Raw genomic sequence first — 21,619 nt, 5'->3', positions numbered from 1 at the left:
TCCCCCGTAAGCATTAGATCACAACCGATCACCAATATGCAGTCCTGATCACACCCAATCGACACTTGATTGTTGGTACACGTCTAGTCGTGATCCAATGATCCAGATTACACCCGACCAAAGACTATTTGTCGTCACACGATCGTACGCTCCAAATCACACCCCATCGAGCATTAGCTGTTGGAGCACATCCGAGTGTGATCCCACGATCCAAATTGTAGCCACTCGGGATTAGCATTCAGATCACACCAATCTTGATCAAAGACTCGGATTAAATTTTGAAAATTCTAAGAGGTTCAATCACTCATCGCGACTAACAAAGAGAGACACAAAATGGGAATTGATATTTGCACTCCCATATTTGATAACTTTTTTCGTGGTGCCCATTCAAGCTCTCTGTTATTCCTGTACAATTCTAATTATCTCTTGTTCAATTCCCAAAAGGCTAAAACCTACCAAAATGCCATCGTAAAAGTGTTTAAAGTTTAACAAAAGTGAAGAGTGCCATTATCAAATATAGGAGCGTGGATACCATTTCCCCCATTATACCGTGATATCGGTCAATCTCTTATTTTCAACGACAAACCAAGAAGGATAGACGAGCTAGATTCGCAAAGATATGACGAGCTGGATCGACAAATAGAGATTTTTGTTGGCGTAAACGACTCAACAAAACACAAACATGAAGTCGACCTTTCTATTGGATTGAATTGAATTGAAGCCAGAGAGAAAAGTTTTTCCTTGAATTGAAGCCAGAGAGAAAAGTTTTTTCTTTCTGAGATGGATGCCCTTAGAAAACAAGCAAGCAAGCTGCGGGAGCAGGTCGCCAAACAGCAGCAGGTTTTTTTTTTTCCCTTTCATTTTCTTCTATTCCCACTCCACCAACTAAAATCATCGTTTCTTCAAAATCATAAATCCAATCAGAAATGCCCCATCTTATGAGAAAACCCTATTTTGTTATCCGATTTCTCTTTTATTTGATAATGGCCGAGCTTCTTTTTTTGCAATGAGATTGAAATTCTAGTATTCTTGCTGTTGTTTCTAGTGTATGTGCTATTGCCTTTGCTTGAATTGTGTTGTGAGATCTCAACACTGTATGCCAAACTTTTAGATACTAATCAACAAATCCAGCAATACCCATGCCGATCTTGTTACTAGTTTTTAAAGATTTAAGAGTGGTATTCTCATGGATGTAGAAAAGAATCGACTGTGTATTGATAAATGATCGAATAACAAAAGACCCACTTGGTCCATTTCCAAAAAAACAAAAACAAAAAACAAAAGACCCACTTAATAATGATGCTGAATATGGTAAAAACCAAATTGATATCGATTCTGAACCAAGGCTCTGTATCTGTAGAACAATACACTTGGAAATACCTTGATCTGATAGTAGAATGCAAAGTATGATTCTGGACTATGTAGTAGGCATGTTGCCCCTGCCCTCCCATGGACTTGGTACATTGAACCACTTCTTTGGTGGGCTTTTGGTAGAATAAGCAGAATGGGAGGCTACAGTGGGCAGCAAACAGCCCCTGACGCCTCACACCATTGCGACAGGAGGGGCTTCGTCCTAACTCCTAACTGGGAATAGGTCAGAGAAAAGTAGTACACCATGACTTTATAACATAGCACCCGATGTTGGCCAGAATCAGCTCGAATATGATCCAGCCCTGCCCAAAACCGCTATCCGCACCATTGACTAGCGATTCATCAATAGTGAATTCGTGTGTAAATTCATGAAGAAATCATGATTCCATGTAATATCTGGACACCCCAAAATCTGGAATCGGTACCTTGCGCTCTATAGTAGCACACTGAACTGTGATTCTTGGAGATTCGAACAATACGTAAAATTAGTATCGTCTGAGGGACTTGACGCCTAGCCTTGTATCACATGTCAGTACAAATAAGTGACATGAGAAAACTCATTCAGAAGTGACTTATTGAGGTAACATTTGTTGATTTAATATTATACATGGTCGAGAATTTACTTCTTTTATGAAATTTTATTCAATTTAGACTTGTCTCTTCCTTTAGATATATTTTCATTATAATTATTTTCTAATCATACTAATTAGCTTGTTGACTTTTGATATAGTAAAACAAGGACAGGTACTCATTTATTTTCTTTGTTACTATATTTCAGGCTGTAATAAAGCATATCAGTGGGACTGGTTATGAAAGCTCTGATGTAATGGTTATAGATGAGATTGAGATGCAGAGACACCAACAACTAGAGAAGCTGTACAGGTCTACTCGTTCAGGCAAGGTATAAATGGAATATTGTTGGACAGTAGTTCTTTATTATTAGAACATTGTGAGCATTTTATCTAGTACTTTTTTGTTATCCCAACGTGACATGAATGGTACTTTTTTGTTATCCCAATGTGACATGAATCCGGTTCAAGATGCAAAAAAAAAAAAAAAAAAAAACCGGGGTTGGTGATATGCTCAAACAACTCCTAACTTTTTGCAGTGTTCATCATTTGAATCTGTTCCTTTTTTTTGATTGATGAACTATTTTATTAGAGATAAGAGGAGGTTAAACCCCCAGTGATCAAGATGGTCAATACAAACTAAAAGCATCAAATAGAATACGTAAACAAAGGAAACCTCAAGGAAGGAGAAAGTCAAAACTCCCCGCCCCCTTTTCCTCCACTCCAGACCTCGCTATTCTGTCCGCCTCAGAATTTGTAGATCTTCTTAGATGATTGAAAGAAATAGCCGCGCGATCCAGCCGCTCGTGGATCTCATCAAACCAATGAGCAAATCTCCAAGGATGAAGGCGGCGGCTCCCTTACAAACATCCAATGACATTTAGGGAGTCCCCTCTATAATCAAACGGTCAAGGATAGAACTGTCCACGATCCTCATTCCTTGAAGGACCGCACTTACCTACGACTAGTTAGAATTGGTGAATTCAATCGGGCCTAAGAAAGCCCACTTTGTTCTTCCCTCGTCATCTATCAACACTCCCCCTACTCCAAGCTGGTCCTCTTGATTTTTTTATTAATTAATTTATAATTTTTAGATGCAAAGTACGGATGATAAAATACGAATCTCAACATCAAATGGCTCAACAGTAATGGGTATCTCAAGCGGAACAAAAATTTACTCTTCTGTGAATAAATTATTAAGTAAATTTTTATCTTTATGAAATTTTAATGATTACAAATAGTAATTGATAATAATTCAGAAGCAATCTCAAAAGTAGCCAAACTTCTCCAATTATCTTTTCGCGATGCGTCCATACTCCTTAACTACATCTAGAAGACATCCACACTTTTCTTAACTTTTGTGTGTGTATGCTCCAAATTAGTAGTCGGCATGGCTACATGCAGGAGATTATTCTTCAACTGCCTATATTTTGTGTATATTTTTTAGATCAAGATTCACGTATGCAAATGCAATGGATATGCAGAAACTCAAGCAATCTGCAATGGAAAACAAGAACAAAATCAATCAAACACTTACTAGAGTTGTTTGTATGGAACTAGAACAATACTATGAAATAGTAAAAGTGTGTTTACAATAAGATCAACTTATATATCTGATCTATAATAAATGACTTTTACCCTTTATTGCTTACTAAATCTAAGCTTGTTTCCCAGCCCAATAACACACTCTAAAACATAAATCCTAGCACAAGAAGCCTAATTACAATAACCTACTAATTAAGAAACCCATCAGATGGATGGATGGATGGAACATCCCCTTCGTGGAGGTTTGTGGCATACTTTGACGAGATACATGATCGGCTAGCAGGTGTTGTAGTTAGAGTCAAGCACGTCAGGAGGTCAGCTATTACCGAGGTGGATTGCCTAACTCGGGCTGGGGTCAACGGGGATAGATTGGAGCTATTCGATCACCTACCCCCTTGAGCTCTATATTTACCATGCTTACTGTACATCTTCCTTGTTTCTATAGTTCATCTGTAGCCCAGACCCCCTCGGTCGGGCTCTTATTCCTTCTTAATTAATAAAATATCAACCATTTCAAAGAAGAAAGAAAGAAGCTGCAGTCTCATCAGCAATTATAGTCTTGATCTGGTCAGGATCGGTGGAACAGCAGGCTCTGGGGTTGGAACGGAAGAGCTAGTAGTCCGACCTTGCAGAAACATTTGTCGACAAAGTAGGAGCCTCAAAGGTACCTCAATAAGGAATTTGGTCTTCCACATTGAAGACGGGACTAATATTCATATCAGCATGTAAGTCAATTAAATAAGCATTAGGGTTGTACTTACGAATGATACGAAAAGGTCCAATGGCTCGGGCACATTACTTTTTGAACAAATGACGGACTGTCTGCGGCTAGATATGGATGAAGCTGTGGCCGTCAATTGTGGCTGGGCCATGCGATGATGGGCAGTGGCACCTTTGTGGTGGCGAGCGAACGGTGTGGTGGTTACAGGGTGGTGGATTGACCGAGCTGAGTGGGGTTGAAGAAACTGTATGGGAGAGAGGGGCTTCAACCCTAAGCGGCGTCAACCGAGTCAGGGGGCCGGCTGGGCTGGTGGTGATGACTAGCGAACTGGTTTAATTTTGGCAATCCGCCCGAGGTGGCTACATTTGGTGTGGGCCCTGATTGCCGGCATGGGATGATCCACTGACCGTACTTCGATGACGATGAATCACACCAACGATGATGGTTGGCTGATGGATTGCAAACTTTTTTCTTCACTGACAGGAACCTAGTTGACTGAGTTATGTATAATCAGTGAACTCAACAATAATGGACTTCGGTTGATTTCAACCCAAAATCCAAAAATACAAATCGAACTTTGGTGGACGCGAACAAGGGATGATTTTCTCTGTTGAAACTTAATGATCCAAAAATACCCAATCCGACGCAGAGCAGGTGAGAGAAATGGAAAAGAAAGGGGAAGAAGAAAGATTAGGAGGGAAGAGAGAGATTGTAAGAGGGAGCAGACATGCACTTACTTAATTGTCCCAAAACCATTCATCCAATACATCCGGCCTCCATATATATGGGCAATTGAAAAGAAATAAATAAATTCAACTAAAATAAAATAAAATCTTCAATGGTCAATTATGCCACTTATTGGGCCGGCCCCCACTCATTAGGCTTCGGCTAGTGACCAAGTCTAGAATTAGTCTGAAACGGGTGCCTAAGATCCCCGTCAAGCATATCATTGTATATTATAGATCGTGATAAATTAGTCATTGTATATTCATTTTTTGTAATAACATATTTAACTAAAAATGTTTTTTTTTTCAAAAACATGTCATGTTATTACAATTTAGCTTGGTGCGATCTCATGATATTGTACCAGCCCACCTTCCATTTCTCATAAAACTTAGTTGTGTTCCTAATTCTTGGTTCAAACTATTACTTGGGTCTGGTTTTTAAACATCGAATTAATTTATTTTTAATTTTACATTGTGCTTAATTAATGTTCATGTTTCAGGATTTTCAGAAGGACATTGTTCGATCAGCTGAAGCATTTACAACCGTAGGAATCAAGAAAATTGAAATAGGTGAGGTGTATGCTATCACATTCAACTAAGCATGAGAAATCCACCACTTTAAACCAGTGGTTAATAAATTTCTCTGCTTTTGTATTTGAGATACTTATTTATCCGATCTGGTTTATCTTTATGCAATTCAGGAACAAAATTATCTGAGGATTGTACCAAATATGCTAGTGAGAACATCAGCGCTGGGATTTTAGCAAAGGCAGCATCTCTATATGGTGATGCTCGAGGTCATATGGGGAAGGAGGAAGAAGACTTCAACAGAGTATTATCTTCACAGGTCTGCATTATGTTTCTATAATTTTCTCTCATAAAGAGGGAATATAATTGGATCACCTTGGTTTTCTATCACAAAGTGTGTTTTACCCGTCTCCGTAGATAAGGGAGGCAATCTGATGTGTTTTACAGCACCTTGGGGCACAGGGCACTACCTAATCATGTATTCTTGATATCTAAACCATGCATTTTTCCTGTTTCACATCTCGTATTTTTTTTTTTTTAATTTTGAACAATTGCAAGAAATTTTTAGAACAGTCCAAGTACAGCACATTCCCGACCAAGTTGATCAGACAATAAAGACATACAAAGATTGAAAAATAGAAGACCACTAAGCTTACAGACCCTTTCAAAACAGAACCAAACAGTCCTACACAAGCATAAAATCTCATTTTCTTCTGACCCTAGAGACCTGCATGGCTCCATCGAAACATTTCGTCATTACAGCCCACTCCACCAATCTCCCAGTGACTTTTTTTTTAATGTCTTCAACTCCGGGCTTTTCCTTCTAAAAATCCCCCCATAACTTTTCAACCAAATTGTCCAGAAAGTAGCTGGAAGCGACTGTTTCCATAGCATTCTCCCTCTCGATGACCAGGATAGGGCAATCCATGCAGCTATGAATGATTCAATAGAATTATGAAACACCCAACTGCAGCGAAACAGGGTGAAAATATGATTCCATAATTCATCAGAAGCTGGACAATGAATAAGGAGATGGTTCACTGGTTTTTCTGCATTAAAGCACATACAACACAAGTTCCGAATGGCTCGATTTCTATTGATCAAATGATCAATAGTTAAGATTTTATTGCAACCTGCTATGCAGAAAAAAATGCAGCCATTCATGGGGGATTTGGTATAGACCACAAAGGTGCATTCTTAGCCCTCTCCTCACCTCTACCAGTTGAAGTGGTACATAGATTTGACTGAAAATTCCCCAGAAGCAGTTTATGATCAATTCATCACCATGGGTTTAAATTTCGGTTTCCACTTCACCTGAAACCAAAATTTCAGCCGAAATCCATTAAAAAGGTATTAATTGAGGAATTCCTTTGAGTGAAAGGGTTCTGAAGTCCTTTATTCCTTTTCAAGACTAGAGTAATTGCTTGAAAGCTCCTTTGTGATGCTGATTCCTATTTCGGGAAATTTCGGTTTCAGTCCCAACCGAGGCCGAAATTTAAAACCATGATCATCACATTGCTTTTCTTACAGAAGTATTATTTAGCACCTTCATTAGGCTAGTGAATGCTTATGTAAGAAAAGAACTGTGTTGATTTAGTGATTCAATAGTTGGTTTTCCATCTCTCAAAGTTGAACGTGGGACTTGTGACGATAGAAGATGTTGGTGTATTCTCTAACCATCCTATTTTCTTGGTAATATTGATAATAGAGGATTCCTTCATGGTTGGTTGGCAAAAGTTGGAACCGGATTAATTTCACCATCTTCTACCATGAGTTTATTTTGTCCTTACCAATTTGAACTCAAGCCTATTGGACTTGTTGCCACCATGTAGATGCGTAGCCCTTGATTTTGATAGTGTCAAGCTCCACCTTTTTGGCTTTGCACATCTCCAGAAATTAAAAAATTCTTTCCACTTCAGCCAATAAATCAATTACTTTCTTTGGATTTTCCTCTTCATAAGGTATGTCCACTTGACCGCGAGATTCCTTATCACATCCATCACACCCATGTTGCTAGAGCTATGCTCCTCCATTTACAAAATCTTGATAATTCCAATCATCAAGTGGCTAATCTTGCAGAGCACGCAAATCGATTCCCGCTTGCTCCAATCGTTAGCAAAGTCTCCCAGCCAATTGTTTGAAACTGCCCTTGACTCATAATATTGCTGGTTTGATGGATTTTTCTCCTCCCGCTGTGGCCCATGAAATTCACCGACTAAATGGGCTATGATACCAACTAATACAAACTTGTACCAAAGAAGAAGAATGAAATACAACAAACAATAGATCCAAGAAGATAAGTAGAAAGAGAAAGAGAAAGAGAATTAGGGCAAACCCTAATTGCAACGGAATCGTCTTTACCGATATTTTATTTCTTGAAAAAGGAGAGGGTAAACCCTTACCCCTAATAGTCTCAACAGAAAAAAAAAAAAAAAAAAAGGCCAAGAAAAGTCCCCCCCCTCTCTCTCTCTCGCTCTCTCATGCCCCTCTGCACAAAATTTTGTGCTAATAAAGTAATTCAAATTATGAAAAGTGACCTTTGCAAGTTATTTAAAGGAAAATGATAAATCAGCTTGCAGTTTTTAACAAATCAGTCCTCTCCTGGCCACCAAAACCTTAGCAAACATGACCCGTTTCACACCAAATATGTGCCATAAGTAGTTGACTTGATAATGGCCTTCCGTGTCAAGTTTCAACTCATTTGCTCCAACGCGGGGCTCTCAATAGTAATATGAGATTAGGCCAAAATTTTAACCGCACACGTAAATAGGCCACTTGTTTCTTCTTAGCTTGATCTTTATTCTTCTCCTTTGATTTCTTTGATGCATAGGAGATTACATTTGCTTCAGTCCCCCAAATCCTTCCTTTGGCTTACCATATAATGTCATGGACTCATACACACTTGATGTTCAACATGTTTATTAGAGGTTTCTTTTTTATATTCTTATATCAGAAATCACGGAGAATATGTAAGTGCAGTATTTTGCTTATGAATCTACCAAAGTGTCCTCATATTTTTTCTTTCTAAAATCAGGTATCATAGTTATTGTTAGAAGTTAGTGTAGGGAGATGCATATTAATGTTTTGGTGTGACTGTTTAGTTATTATATTATGCCTATTTTCATTAGTATGATGAGGCTCATTGTTGGATGGCCCTAGTGGCACTTTATGTAACTATGAACTTTCACTTATATAAAAGCATATGAGACATGAGCTTGGTGCCACCAACCTACACAATTTCTCTTCATCTTTTGCTCCTTTCTTCTCTTTTACTTTCTCCTCTTTTCTCCATACGAAGTGTATGGCTGATCCATCATGTAGTTCAACATGGTATTTGAGCCATGATCTTGTTCATGATCTATATGAGGCCAATAATCAGAAAAGGTATTTGCTCATCTTCCGTGAAGCTATTCTTGTCTATGGACTGTCATGTTTTTGTAGAGAGTGAAATTTTGCTCATTCGTGAGGCTGTTGTTCCCTCTTTCGTGGCTATTGTGTGGTTGTGTGAGGTTGGAAGTATTATGTGTCTTCAATCATACACGTATAGAAGGGATGTTCATGTGACGTGTTAGGGCTATGATCAAGATGTTGCTCTTGGTGACGTTTTATGATCGCAAGGCATTTTGTGATCGAAGGTGTTTTACGATAACATTTGTGCACTTGTAAAATTTCCGTTTTGCGATTGTAAATCTGGTTTCAAGAGGTGTTGTCGTTATTCAGTTTCTGTTACTGAGCCTATATTGTTGTGCGCAGGTAGTTCTATGTGGTGTTGTGTGCCGATTCGTATGATGTGCTCTTCATATGCGTGGTTGTTGTCGTGATTGGTTGTATTTGTTGCAATTGTTGTTAGAGCTTCATCTTGGTGTTTGTTTGTGTATATGAGTTACGTGTAGATGGTTGAGCTTCGGACTACTATGTAGCCCATATGTGGGCTATTATAAACTTCAGACAAAAGTATTGGTTTGTGTAGATTCCTTCGCGCGGTTATTGAATTTTTTACAGAAGTTGTGTCAGGAGGAGACCCTGATAATTGATATCTGCTCAGAATTGTGTCAAGAGGAGACCCTAAGAATTGGTATCTACTCAGAATATGTGGCCTTGAGTCGGGGAGAGATCATGGTTGTGGTAGAAGACATATTGAATTTCATGTGATGACTCATACATGTGCAAGAGTGAACATGTTTACAAAGACTCATGGTGGAGGTTAGTTTAGGAGTATGTGTCCCAAGCTGGGCACATATGATACCTATAGTCTTCCTTGGGGAGTGTTAGAAGTTAAGTTAGTGTAGGGAGATGCATATTAATGTTTTGGTGTAACTCTTAAGTTTTGTTTTTTGTTTTTTTTTTAAATTATTTTTTCTTTTTTTTGAATGGTTACTCTTAAGTTATTATCTTAGTCTATTTGCATTTGTATGATGGGCCCATTGTTAGATGATCCTAGTGAGTAACTCTTTAGTTATTATCTTAAGTAGATTTGCATTTGTATGATGAGCCCATTGTTAGATGACCCTAGTGACACATTATATGACTTTCACTTATGTCAAAGCATATGGTACATAAGGTTGGAGTGAACAACCTACACAAGTTATCTTCCCTTCATCTTTCTCTCCTTTCTACTTTCTCCTTTCTCCATACAAAATGGGTGTGTGGTTGATCCATCATGTAGTTCAACAATTATCGTTCTGCATATCAGACTATATTTTAGTACATTACCACTAATTTAAATTATTGTGTTTATTTTGGATATGAATGGATATCTATGCCTTCTCCTTTTGAGCCTTTTTTCTTTCCGAAAGTGAGATTTTATTCTTAAAAGTTAATTACAATGAAAGCTTTCACTTCACACATGTTGGCAACTGCAGATTTTAGAACCCTTGAGAGCAATGGCCAATGGTGCTCCACTTGAGGATGCACGCCATCTCGCTCAACGTTATAGTCGAATGAGACAAGAGGCTGAAGTGCAGGTAAATCAAACAGCTGGATTTAACATCCTATTGGAAATATTTTTTTTTTAATGATAAATACATTTATGTCACCAACACCAACATATGGATTAACTTTTATCCAAAATTTAGCTTTATCATGCCCTTATAATTCCAATTGACCTCATAAAGTAAACAGGCAGCGGAAGTTTCTAGAAGGCGAGCACGAGCAAGGGAATCTAGCATTTCTGAGAATACAGTAAAACTTCAGTCAGCTGAATCTAAAATGCGTGAAATTAAAGCAAACATGGCAGTTCTAGGAAAAGAAGCAGCAGCTGCCCTAGCTGCCATTGAAGCACAACAGCAAAGGCTGGCCTTCCAGCGCCTTTTAGCCTTGGTATGGATTTGTGAAGCCTTTCTTATGGATCAGAGTTGATCTAATTGGAGCATATCCAGATTTGGAATTTACTATTTTGTTAATTATGGCCTTTTGAAGGTTGAGGCCGAAAAGACGTACCATCAGAGACTTGCTGCAATTCTCGATGAGACTGAAGCCGAGGTGACTTCTTGCCTATTTTTTTACAAGAAGAAAAATATCTAGGAAGGTTTCAATATTTGGCATTTACAAAAAAAGGGTTTAATATTTGGGTTTTTATAATTCCTTTTTTTTGGTGGGCCGTTTTAATATTTGGGTTTTTATGATTCCATGAACGTGCTTGTAGATGATTTCAGAGAAACAACGGAAAGATTCTGCACCTCCTGTAGCTCCTCAAATTAGCTGCTCGGAAAATGCCTTGTATTTCTTGGCTGAAGTAAGTACTGGAGTCCAGATGCCGGAATGTACATTTTGAGGTTTTACATGCCATAAAAGTAAAGTTCTCTTGTTAATTAATGCAGGCAACACATGCTTTTAGCGCCACATCTGAGAAGGAACTGAGCTTGGATGTAGGCGACTATGTTGTTGTTCGACAGGTCTTTTCATTTCCTTTTCTTAGCATTATACTCACACACGCACGCACAATTTAAGCTTTCTTGTGTGTTATTTTGATAATGGTGCTACTCACGTTGTTTCACTTTTTTTATTGGACGTTGATAGCACTTCAAGTATGCAGTAAGAAGCTAATGGAAAGAAATGTAAAACTAAATGATTAGGCCATTATCAAAATGTGGTTGTGCGGATATCATTCTCTATTTGAAAATGTTATACCATACCATTCTAATTGCTTCTGAGAAATATCTTAATATCCAGTGCTAAGAAACTCACTGGAAACTTTTCAGTTGCATGGCTTTCATGTTTCGGTGCATCTACAGGAGTCTACATGAAAGCATCTATAATGCTTGTTATTGTACATTGTATTTCTGATTTTGAAGGCAAATAGAACAAATAATAAAGTTACCTATTGCTGGAAGCAGGGGGGAATGTGTACTTTTACAGTAGTTTGAGCATCTTTTGATGGAGCATCGTGTACTGCTAGTTCTATTGCTAATCCTTTTCATTTTCCTAGAAGGCAATTTTTTTACTGTTCCATGACAAACACATAAAGCAGATAGGCTTATCGTGTAGACATTCGAAAGCATTTCAATGTCTATATCATCAGCTTGTCTGGTTTTTTTAATTGTAGTTCCTGGACATCTATCAACCTTTATCTGTGGTCCTGTGCAATTGGGTGTATTAAAGAGTAAGGAAACCAGATGTGGGATGAAATTGTCACTTGTAGCATAAAAGAGTTGCATTCCATGTATCTTTCCCTGAATTTGGTGAGATGTCACTTAAGAAGTCCCAAACGTCTGATGTTAGGCCGAGAAGATTTGAACTGAGATGCTTGCCACGACTAATATGATGGTATTTCACTATTTCCTCCACCGATGCATCATCTCATGATCATGATTTGTCCTTCAGGCTCAAGTTTAAAAAAAAAAAAAATCATGCATCTTTATCAAGAATTCACCCGTAAATGCCACACCAGGAAATTCTATTATGAAAAATTCATAGGTACCCAAAAGAGAATACTGGTCTTCGTTTGTTGCTTTGAAACTAGTGACATTGCTTGATATGAACTGGGTTTTTCTAGATTCACTCGATTAGCTACCTATGACCTTTCAGAGAGCATCTTGAATCTGTTTTTTTTTTTTTTTTGAAATGGATCTTTTACTGCAAGTCATTTGCTCATTTCATTATTGATTCCTGTATCATATTCAAGTCAGGTACTGCCACTTTAAGTTCATGGTTAACTGTTTTCTTTCTTTTTGTTGAGCTGCAAGATAAATCATGGAATAAGGATATTGAAGTTTGTAGCGGGTGTGTTTTGGTTTTAAACCCTTCTCCTGTATGAACTTACACTAGCAAGTCTATCCCTTCTGTCGGCACACTTTTTCTGGTTATTTTGAATTGCCTATATGTGATATAGGACCGGGAACAGAAATAGAAGAAAGAAGGAAGAAGAAGAGAAGAGAAAATTAGGAGAATGAGAAGAATAGGGGAAGAAGAGAAGAGGAAGAATTAGAGGAGAAAGAGGAGAAGAAGAAACCTGTAGAGAGGAGAAGCCAATCAATCTTTTTTCATCCAAAACATAAAATCCGTAATACATGAGGCCTGTATAGGCAACTGAAAATAAATTTCATGGAAAGTAAATAAAAGCCCTAAAATCTAAAAAATATGAAAATAAAATCCTAGAAACTAAATAACATGAAAAATAAATCCTAATGAGCAAATATGCCTCTTATTGGGCCTATAATCTACATCAACATGACTCTAAATCAAAGTTAAATTTTCTTGTCTACCCGTCTAATGTTTTTAAGTGATGCTTTTGTTGACTCAGGTCACTCCATCAGGATGGTCGGAAGGAGAATGCAGAGGTAAGGGAGGGTGGTTTCCGTCAGCATTTGTAGAGAAACGCCAAAGGATGCCAACCAATAAAGTGGCCGCTGAAGTGTTCTAGTTTGTTTATCTTTCCATAATATCAGGGTGTGCGTCTGAGGTTAACGACAACTTTGACGTGATGTCAATAAATTCATATGCTGTTAGACCTTCTACATGAATTTTCCTGAAATATTTATTATTACGAACTTTAAAAAATGGAACATGGGTTTGGAAAACAAGCTTTTCTCTGCACTGATTCGCCCCTTGAAATTTGGTTTTCATTTGTGGGGTTTCGATTAATGTTTTGAAAGTATCCGTGTCGGCTAGATTTTCAACTAGAATTCGATTTTTGGGTCCCAGAAAAGTTGTCATTCTGCCATCAAAACATTAGACTTTCGGCTCGAAGAAAACAAGCCTTTCTCTGCACTGATTCACCCCTTGAAATTTGGTTTTGATCTGTGGGATTTCAAACTTCCGATTAACGGCTAGTTTTCCACCTAGAATTTAATTTTTGGTCCCAGAAAAGCTCTCATTCCTGCCCTCAAGACTCTTGACTTTCGGCTTGAAACTGTGGAGAGGGCCATGCCACCTTGGTATCTCTCCATTAAAGGGTGAATGAAAGAGAGAAGACCGGTCATGTGATCCTCAGTACCATGGAAGTCACATCCAAGATTATAATAACCTGGGCCGGATTGTAATTATAAGGAATCATAGTAGTGGTTCTTGAGGTCACCCTCTGTAATGATGGATCAGTGAAATTCTCATAAAGGGGCTGCGTATAAACACCCATAGAATTATGTTCAGCACCCATGTTTGTTTGTCATATATCTAAAAGAGAAAAAGCAAATCGAGTATGGCAAACTGAAATGGTGGCAAATGCCTAAATTTATGGGTGTGTCGATATCATTTGGAAAATGCCTAAAGTCATGTGGAAATGGTGATGAAGTGATTTGAGTCGTTGATATGCTGATGAGTCATCGCCAAGTCTTACTGACAATACTATCCACTTGATTTAGATGTTGGAGTTTTTATACAGTGAATTTGCCCTCAAACGAGTGCAGCAAAAAGAAAAACAGTGGGACCCATATATTCAGGTGATCTAAACCATCCATTTGATAGTCTATGCCCAAAAAACTTCTCATAACGATTCGATCGAAAGACGTCTGTATGTTGTATTGAGATAACCAATATGTACAGGCAACTGATATTGGCACGATCATATTTTGATGAACGGCACAAACTCGCCTTGTCATATATGTTTAAACTGCTGCTGAGAGCTTTTGGGAATTGTATAAACTTGGACCATTAGTTAAAACATAGAAGAGTGTTAGAAAATGGAAGTCCGTTTTGTATAAATAGGAAAGATATTCTATCCTAAAACATGTTAAATGAGAAATTATATGGTGCCCGAGCGTGAAGTCCATTGTGAGCTGTACGACAAAAGGACTGCCCTTGATATTTGATCCAACAGCAGCCTCTTAAAAAATGGGCTGTTGTTGGATAGAATAACAAGGGCGTGAAGTCATGCACTGGACTTCAGTGCTCGGGCACCATATAAAATCTCTATTAACACGGTAAAGAAATGGGAATCTCTTTTCCTTTCCTAATGCTTCTCTAATACGTAAATTCAAACGGACCATAAGGAACAAGTGGCAAGAGTCATGGTTGTCTGACCCTTTCCAAGTAGCTTCAACGAAACCATACCTTACTTGATTCATTTAATTTCAAAAAACATTGTACAAAGGGTAAAGTTGGAGCCAAGAAATGACTCAATGGCAATATTTGTAAGAAAGGGCCATCACTCCTTGGATACTTCTTTCAAATGAGACACTTCTCTTGCACCGTTCACCTTAGGGTCAAGTTACCAACCTTATACCCCTTTACCTCCTGTTCATAGATACACTTCTTTAAGATCTAATTTATCATTTTTAACATGAATATAAGCAATGAAGCAGCAAACTAAGCTTAGAATAATCAGTAGGGTTGTCACACTATACCCTTTCTAGAGTTTTGCATGTGATTGTTGTAGAAAATAATTCTTGGTCACAACTTCTACCTAGAAATCCTTTGACAAGGGTAGTTTGACAATGCCTTCATCTCTTCAAAATTCTCTAACCATTTTCATAAAATTCTATATCAGTTCTCAATCGCTCCAACTTCTTCCTACTTTGCCTTTTCACTATAGCTTTCCATCACTTCAATGTGACAAAGATCTCTTCCTTGGTCTTTAGGATATATATCTAAATCACCCTTGAGCAGTGTCTACAAATGACATAAAATATTGGGAGCCCCTTTGGAGGACGCACTAAAGGGATCCCATATGTTTGAATGAATGTAGTTAAGTGTCTTTGTGTGATGCTGATCCACACTAAACTTCACCTTTCATTCCTTTCTAAATACGCAATGCACATAGGAGTCTAACTTTCCAGTCTTGTCTCCATAGTGAAACTCTCATTTACTGAACTTAGTCAAACCTCGCTTATTCTTATAGCTCATCTGCATATGTCATAATTGATTCGAATTAGAATCAAGATTCTCATATGATTGTTAGGTTTTTTGTGATTTACTGATTTAAGATTTTTAAAGATGTTTTGCTTTTCCTAAAGTTTAGGAAAATCAAGAGAATTAATTTGTTGTTACCTAATTTGTAGGAACAACAAATTAATTCTCTTGATTTTCCTAAACTTTAGGAAAAAGTTTTCATACACTTCTAAACAGACTTCTTCCTCTCTTTTACATCTCTTGCCCACAAATCTTTACCTTATTCAACAGGAAAAAAGTATTTTTATTTTCCTTTGATATTCATATATTTTTCCATATTAATTTTGGGTGATACAGGCAGTAATGAGCTCGAGGGATCGATTACTTCTATGGAAGAGACAGTGAAGGATTGAGGCGTATCGCCATTAAGGAGAACACGATTTCTGGCCTGCCTCAATCTCTAAACAGGCTATTTCTAAACTTTTTTCTCCGGAATAATTTTATTATTATTGATTACATAATAATTTATAATAAAAAATGGGGAGTGATAAATCGACTCCCAAATATCTTAAATTGACTCCCCATGTGTCTTCCTCTCTCGAGTAAAAAATTCCTATTAGATTAATAGACATAATCTCCGACAATCATAACACATCTGCTCCACGTATAACTATGCTCCTTGAAAATACATAGACATCCCTTGCCTTCTTTTCCTTCATAAGAATCAGGGAACCCTTTACAACTTCATGACCTACCTTCAGTCGGGTACTGACACCCATTAGAGTCTAATCTACCCTAAGAGATTAGATTTTTTTTAGATCCGGGACATGTTGAACATTTACTAACATTCTCGTGCCCCATCATGCATCCTGATTTTGATCGTCCCATGAAAATAAGTAGAGATTATTGACCTTCTTTCCCTTCCTAAGAATCAGTGCATCTTTCCCAGCCTTCATGCCTCCACCTTTACTTGTGTACTTATACCCATTAGAGCCTAATGTACCCTAAGAATCATGACACCTTCCCGGCAAAAAAAAATCTTTTCTCTTTTTCAATAGGTTTTCCTGATACAAAGAATTTCTACAGATATGGATGATTTAAATGAAGGAATAATTTGTCAGTTCTTCCAAGTGAAGTTTCACTTTTAGTAACCTTCGTCTACTGATGCACCTTGAAGTTGTGCTAACAACATCTTGTGCTTTGAGTTATTAAGTGAGATATTAGTGTTTTACCTTGAGTTTGGTTTTTGTGCTGAGTTTCTCAGGGATATTCTTCTCCCAGTTTCCTCTTCTTCTTGTGATTCTTGAGAAAAATGTAAATCATGAGACGAAATTAATTTTCCTTCGAATTATTGATAAACTGATCAACATATAAGTATATCTAAAACTTACAAATGACATTTTCTGAACATTTGATCCTGCATAAAATGCTAATGGCAGCTCATATTGATCCAACAATGATTCCATTTAGTCATAATGAAAGAATCTCTAAAGTCTTTCAAAATATAGATTCTTTGGTCTGCAATACCTGTAAAGTACTTCGAGCAAAAATACCGCAGCAACTTAAAATTTGATAGAAAGGAAAGCTCTATCTCCAGTGATGATATCCTGTAGTCTTCAGCTGCAACTTCTTAATTACCAAAGAACTTGACAAATTCTAACCTAGATCAGTGCAAGCTTTTACCAGATTTGTAATACATTTCAGCCATGTTTGGCCACCCTGGATTTTTTTTCAAGGAAATTTAGTTTGCCAAGGTGAGAGAGAGGTAGAAAGAGTGGGAGATGGAGAGAATGAGAGGCCAGGAGGGGAGGAGATGGTTTTAAGTGGCAGAAAAATAGGAAAAAACTCAATTTTGCGTATAGTTTTTCTTTTCTCTATTTTCAGCCACTTCTCACCCTCTCCTCACTCATGCCCTCTCAATTCTCTCCCTTTCCCGCCATCTTTGCCCCTCTCCTACCTCTGGATAAACTAATATTCCATGAACAAAGATTCATGGCCTTCATCTCTATATTCACCATACAGTGTACCACTTTTTTGTATGACTAAGAGAAATAATCAAATATAATGAAAAAGGGCTACTGTTCCTTATGAATACAATCTGGAAAGCAAGGTCAACAACATGTAACATTGACCAAAAACCATTTCAGGTTACCCACATTACAAAAAAAACAGTCTCACTGTAGATATTATTATACCAAAACCATTTCCCCAAAACTCAAAACAAGAAGGATATAAGAAAAGCTTATTAGTTCCCTAATTGCTCTTACATCAGCAAGATTATCTCTTCTGATGAAAGAAAGCCACATTCTATCTATCAATCTTTCCCCAATAATTAAACCCAATCACCTAAATAACAAATACATCAGAAATAGAATGTATGGCATGCATCTATACATACAACAACACCAGCATACTAGGGTGCAAACATACCAGCACAAATTCACCAGATCCCATCAGAACTATGAAGTTAAGCGTGCTTGGGCGAGAGTAGTACTGTGATGAGTGATATCCTGGGAAGTACTCGTGTTGCACCCTTGCTTCTTTTAAGAGATTAAAAAAAAAGACCAAAATACGAAACCCAATATCTTCAAGGCTCCATCTCTTAATATGAAGAACACTTTAGTTAAAGAGGGAGGCGATGATCGAAAGGATCCGAGGTTCCTCTCAGAGCAAACGGTTCTTGTAACGCCACAAACAAAAACAGGCTTTAGATCGTTTGCAACCGACATGATCTCTCCGATCCAAACTCACGCCAAAATCTGATATCACTGGAAGAACGACAACCTCGTTTCCAGATCAATGTACTGCCATGAGAATAAAAGCCTGAATTCTTGAACTAGTACTTTCTTTCCAGTCACCTGATTTCTGAGACCCAATAAAAGAAAAAACACTATTTAGGTTAACTAAATTTAGCCACTAAAGTTTGGCTAGCTATGTCACGCCCCCAAGGCAGTAGCACAAGCCAGGGACGTGGTATCGACCGCATGCCTATGGCCTTTAACCTCATAAGCACGCAAGGTCTCAACGTGTTACTAGATCAAAGGGGTGATTGAAGATCCATAGTTGGAAGCATCAGGCCAAGCTCCAACTACACTAGGGTTCCAATAAAAAGATGAATCTGCACCCATAGTTTCAAACGAATTCTCGCCCGAAACATGCCATTGATCCACCTTGTTTCCCTCTTCTGTTTTCACACCTTTCAAAACCCTAGAATTCCCATTCACCGCCGCGGTCTGCAGGTCTTCAAAGGGTAAGAACTGGTAATCATTCGCGGATTGGGCCTCTTTCAAACCCATAAGCAGTTTTTGGTGCTGAAAGCTGGAAGAGATGAGAGAATTGGTAGTGGATGAAACCAAAGAGCCACCAAGAAGTGAGAAATCAGGAAAGAGAGAAGTCGAAGTAACGTGATCTTGGTTTTGGGCTGGGTTAAAAATCCCAGCTTGATATTCCACATCAGTACCCTTACTAGTCGCCATGGCGGCAGATTGATAATTCAACCAGGGAGAATTCAGTTGAGGCTGATAATCATAAGCTGCGCAATTTGGAGAGACTAATCTCGAACTAAGACTCGAAAAGGCGGTATTAAGGTCCGAGGGATGATTATAAAGAACATGGCGGATATCGGTGGGAGCGGTGGAGATATCAATTTGAGAAGGAGATGAAGAAGATGGAGGAGGAGGAAGAGACGACGAATGATTAGCGGTGGGAGCGGGTCTCTTAATTCTCTTGTTTTTCCTGCACCCGCCGCCTACGGGGACATTTCGCAGAGTTCCACCTCTAGTCCAATAACGTTTACAGGCCTTACAAAAGTGCCTTGGTTGAGATAAGCTGTAGTTGTTGTAATAGCAGAATTTTGTGTTGGAAGAATCACAACGTGGGCATTTGAGTGCTTGATGATCTTGTGTTGTTTTCTCCATAACCTTGTGAGTAGATGGCATTAGGGCTCCTCTCTCTTCAATCTGATACTAAGAAAATTTCCAAAAAGATGGAGATGGGGTGTAAGTGGGGAGAAATAACAACTTAATTCTAATATTCCAAATACAAGGACTAGAAAACAAAAGGAACATGTAGAATTATTGAAGTAGAAATAGGGAAAAAATCAACTACGCACCTGTGGCCATTCGTTAGAAGAAGTGACTACCATCTTCTCACAGTTGCAGAGAGCCCTTCTCTTCTGATGAAAAAGAATCGTTGAAACACAGATAAACCGACAAAGCTATGGTTGTGACGTAGAGTCGTTCGAGATGGGACTTTGAGAGAGTGGGGATATATTAGCCCCTTAATAAGAAAAAAAATATATGTGAAGTGATATATTAGCCCCTTTTGGTTATTTGGGACAGCCCCACTCTAGTGTATTTATGACTACTCTTTTACACAGGAGGAGATGTCCCAGGTACAAAACGGGGTGGATATATCATTTCCCCCAAAATATTTGCTATCACGTGCTGGGTCCCACACGTTGAGCAGCAATAAGCCCAAGTTGGATACTCTACCCAAAAATGCATTAAAACCATATAAAAACTCACATTACAGATCTAGATAACATAACATTCCTTTGATGAGATTAAAAAACAAGAAGGGAATCCCAATGGAATGAAACCCAAGAACAGAACCATGCCCATTTCTCCTTTTATGCTTTTATTATGAAAACCCTCTCTCTTTCTTTCTCTGTATTACTTGGAGTTGGAAAAGAAGTTCTAAAGGAAAGTGACAAAACCCGCCATGTGGGCTCTCTCTCCATCTCTCTCTCACAAAACCGTTAATAGGTAGAGAAATGCAGGCGTGTCAGAGCTTTGGGAGAACATTTAATGACAAGGCCCATGTGGACAGCTCAGTCCTCTCTCAGCGTCCCTAAAAAAGCAGCATGTTTGGGGGAACAAATGGATTTTGTAGACTCCCGAGGGATCTTCTCATCCATCTATAATATTATTCTCTTCTTCAAATCCATTTCATTATGCTCCCAATTCCATATACTATAACTCTAATTAGTACCTTTGATTTGAATTCAGAGGCAACTCTCTCTTATTCAATTCATTTCTATGTATACACTTGAAGAAAAAAGTGAGTCATGGAAGAAACAAAGATGGGTTTGTGTCGGTCAATGAGTGCTGCAGAGTGGGTCCCACCCACCACCCACCACCCACCAAGATTCCCATTCCAAAACTACATAGAAAGAAAGAAAGAAACCCAAGGGTCACGGCAGGAGGAGGGAGAAATTCGAAAATGATAGAGAAAGAAACAAAGAATCAAACCATGCCACATGGAATAACAAAGACAGAGATCTCACTCCCCTCTTTTATTTTTTCTTAATTTGACTGTTACAGATTAGAACTAGAATAAAAATAGGGGAGTGATAAATCAACTCCCCATGTGTCTTTCTCTCTCCTCTAGGTTAGAGAGAGAAAGAGGAGAGACATAGACACATGGGGAGTCAATTTATCCATTTGGGGAGTCGATTTATCAAAACCCTAAAAATATGTTATGTATATGTGTGACATTATGCTCAGATTATTCTAATCCCAAATTTTTAGTGTAATTGTTTTATGTATCTATTGAGATCCAACCACAGCCTACTTCTTCTTAATTCTTACAAAGGCTGGTTCATATCTAAGTCCTCATGACTACTCACTCCATCCACTTGTCTCTCATTTGATGCCCATCAAGATTCTGCCACATGTCGTCCATCTATTGCATCGCCGCGACATGGAATTTTCGTGTGCCTTCCTGTCATGTGGGACCCTTGGAATGTTTGGAATAACTATGTGATAATAAAAAAAATTATTTTTAGATGGGGGGGATCAAGGAAAATTCCATCTCTGTGACAGATAGCTCTAGACCCTCCTTGCTACCACCACTATGGAATTATTTTTTCTCAAAACATAAAGTGGGAACATCTC

At 38.2% G+C, this 21,619-nt stretch overlaps 1 protein-coding gene and 1 non-coding gene across 2 annotated transcripts; both read left to right on the top strand.

Moving 5' to 3' along the window:
* The first annotated feature begins 496 nt into the window (after positions 1-496).
* Positions 497-13,480, top strand: LOC143892862 (SH3 domain-containing protein). Its single transcript, XM_077397771.1, has 10 exons — positions 497-840; positions 2,150-2,272; positions 5,432-5,501; positions 5,633-5,778; positions 10,322-10,423; positions 10,581-10,778; positions 10,878-10,940; positions 11,104-11,193; positions 11,279-11,353; positions 13,201-13,480. Exons 1-10 carry the CDS (start codon positions 781-783, stop codon positions 13,318-13,320), a joined length of 1,047 nt encoding a protein of 348 aa, XP_077253886.1. The 5' UTR covers positions 497-780; the 3' UTR covers positions 13,321-13,480.
* A 4,658-nt stretch (positions 13,481-18,138) lies between these two features.
* Positions 18,139-18,257, top strand: LOC143847593 (5S ribosomal RNA). Its single transcript, XR_013235123.1, has one exon. It is a non-coding gene; the product is annotated as a 5S ribosomal RNA (ribosomal RNA).
* Positions 18,258-21,619: the final 3,362 nt, after the last annotated feature.

This window comes from Tasmannia lanceolata, unplaced genomic scaffold (genome assembly GCF_043159265.1).
Source record: "Tasmannia lanceolata isolate RefF3 unplaced genomic scaffold, GAP_Taslan_0.1 ptg000015l, whole genome shotgun sequence".
NCBI lineage: Eukaryota > Viridiplantae > Streptophyta > Magnoliopsida > Canellales > Winteraceae > Tasmannia > Tasmannia lanceolata.
This window is presented reverse-complemented; position numbering and strand designations above follow the sequence as displayed.